Source organism: Anopheles aquasalis, chromosome 3 (assembly GCF_943734665.1).
Source record: "Anopheles aquasalis chromosome 3, idAnoAquaMG_Q_19, whole genome shotgun sequence".
In the NCBI taxonomy this organism is placed as follows: domain Eukaryota; kingdom Metazoa; phylum Arthropoda; class Insecta; order Diptera; family Culicidae; genus Anopheles; species Anopheles aquasalis.
Genome location: NC_064878.1, coordinates 46,859,064 through 46,861,563, shown reverse-complemented (window position 1 = coordinate 46,861,563; position 2,500 = coordinate 46,859,064). Strand labels below are relative to the sequence as shown.

General features: G+C 57.8%; 1 protein-coding gene across 1 annotated transcript in view; it reads right to left on the bottom strand.

Moving 5' to 3' along the window:
- The window catches only part of LOC126577790 (uncharacterized), a 26,926-nt gene that overhangs the window by 9,195 nt on the left and 15,231 nt on the right, over positions 1-2,500 (bottom strand). The window contains exon 6 of the mRNA XM_050239724.1: positions 1-2,500. This exon is cut by the window's left edge and continues 147 nt beyond it; it is cut by the window's right edge and continues 6,062 nt beyond it. Within this exon, the coding sequence (XP_050095681.1) occupies positions 1-2,500 (2,500 nt within the window).

Here is a 2,500-nt window from a genome sequence, read left to right as displayed (position 1 = left end):
GTGCACTCTTGACGTTGTTCTGCAAAAAGTGATACACGCTTTGCGACTTCTGGCCCATTCCACCACTGGGCGCACTGGTGCTGCTGTTGTTGTTGGTACTGTTACCATTGCCGGAGGTAGCCGAGGTCTGCGTGGAACTCGCTAATGCCGACGTAGAACCACCACCAACACCTCCGCTGGCGGATACGTTGTTGCCGGAAACGGATTGCATGATCGTTTGCAGATTGGAAGTTGGAAGCCGCGGTAACGAGTTTGTCGTTGCACTCGTCATCGTGTTTTGTAGGCTGCGTGGAAGGGTCGATCGAGAAGCCAACACCAATCGGTTACTAGCGGCCACTCCCTTGGTAGCGGATTCATCCGAATCCGTATCCTCCTCATCTGCTGCCACGCTGGACAGGGCACGCCTTCGGTAACCGGAAGAAGAATGGTGCTGGTGATGGTAGTGATGGTGTGTGCCACTGCCACCGTGATGTTGCTGCTGGTGCTGGGCCTGCGACTGATGATGGTGGTGGTGTTGTTCAAAGTCTTCCCTGTCCCCACCGATGCTGCCACAGCTACGCACGCGGTCCAGCTGCTCCTGGCTCAGGTTTTGATTGTTAAACAGCAGATCACCGGCTGATCGCCGCTTGGCCACTAGCACCGATCGAGAGGAGGAGGAAGAATTGTCCAGCATCGATAGCTTCGTCCGGGAGTCGCCATTCGCGAGCAGTGCCGATTCAAAGCTACCGCGCCACGAGAACCGCTCGTAATCGCTCGCTTCGCCACGCTCTTCTCCGCCCATATCGCCACTGGTACCACTGCCGACGCTCGGATACAGCTGATCCCGACGATCCTGCGACGTTCGCTGATCGCCCAACAGCAGATCGTGGCTCTTGCTGCGTGGCAACAGCATAGCTGCTGCACCGGCATCCTCTTCCTCACCGTGCTCGCCTCGCGCACGATCACGTCGATGCTCCCGGTAATGCTGATGGTGGTGTTGATGGTGATGCAAATGCTGGTGCAATGGATGATGGTGCGGATGGTAGTGCTGCCGTACCGGATGATCGTGGTTCTCCGACGTGCTGCTATCGTCGTCGTCATCACCATCATCGTCATCTTCGGTAGTGGTAGCCGAGATGGCCGGAGCGACACCAGCTCCTACTGCTCCCGTTCCTACTGTTCCAGATCCTCCGATTCCACCGCCAGCGCCACCTGCCACACCCAAACTGGCTGCCATCAGCGCTAGATTGGTCTTCCGGTGTGATGTCCGATGGCCATACTCACGACCAGACATTGTGTTGCTCTTGGGTGAGACGCTAGCGTGCGATTCACCACTGCTGACCTCGTGCATCAGGGCCACCAATCGACTCCCTATGTGATGCATTACCTTTGCTATCAACGGTGGCGAGGATGAGGACGTATTTGCGGCGACGGTACCTGCAGCTCCGGTTCCTGCACTCTGTTTTGTATCATCAACGCCCCTTTCTGCCAGCAGCTCAGCTCCCGTTGGATCCTCATTGACTACGGCCTTGGACAGGGATGCCACTAGCCGCTGATACACGAAGGCCGTCTCCTTGCTCAGCGGAGTATGGTACTGATCCGTGCAGTGCGCTAACGGGTCTGCCGCTGCCGCCGATTGATTGACGCCAGCACCTTGACCGCCCAATGGTCCCGCCACCACCAGCCCACCATCACCGATATCCCCTTCCTCGTCCATTCGCAGGCTTCCGTCAAATTTGTTAATAATCTGGCGACAGCTGGCCGAGATCTCCTGTTGCAGCGCAAACGAGTGAGCAGCGCTTGCGGCGGTCGGACCGACGTGATCGCCCATCGAGGCGGCCACAGCTGCGGCCGCTGCCGTACCCTCCAGATCGGAGCTCGTATAGTCCGAGGAGTCGTACGAGTCCGACCACGTATCCTCACTGCTCAGATACTCGACGATTTCGCGCACCTGCTCATCGCGAATCCCCGGCACGGTTTTCATCAGCCGTGTCAGTTCATTCTCGAAGTACACCAGTTGTGGTGGTTTGGTGCGGCTAGCGGCTGCAGCGGCAGCGGCGGCGGCTGCTGCTGCTGCTGCGGCAGCTGCAGCCCCAGCACCACTTCGTGGTCTGGCCACCGGTGTACCGCTCTGCTGGGGAGTGTTCGATCCACTTACACCCGGTGTCGAACTGCTCGAGTTTGGGTGTTGCTGCTGCTGCCGGCGGCTGCTGTTTGCCGAGGCAGCAACCAACGATTTGAAAAACTGGCGCATCTTTGACATCATCAAGTTCGTTTCCTCATCCGAGCTCCAATTGTTGAAGCTATCTTTCCGCGCCAAATTTACCATCGATGGTCCTCCAGCCTTTGCCGTAATTCCACCACTATCGGAGGATTTTGCGGATTTTATCTTTGATTCTCGCGCCATGCCGGGTGTTGTCGTTCCTATCGCCGGTACGCTCGCAGCCGCGGTGTTCGTCGGTACCTTCGGATCACCGAGAATGTCCTTCAGCTCGATCCGTCTAGTGGCAGCTGACGGTGC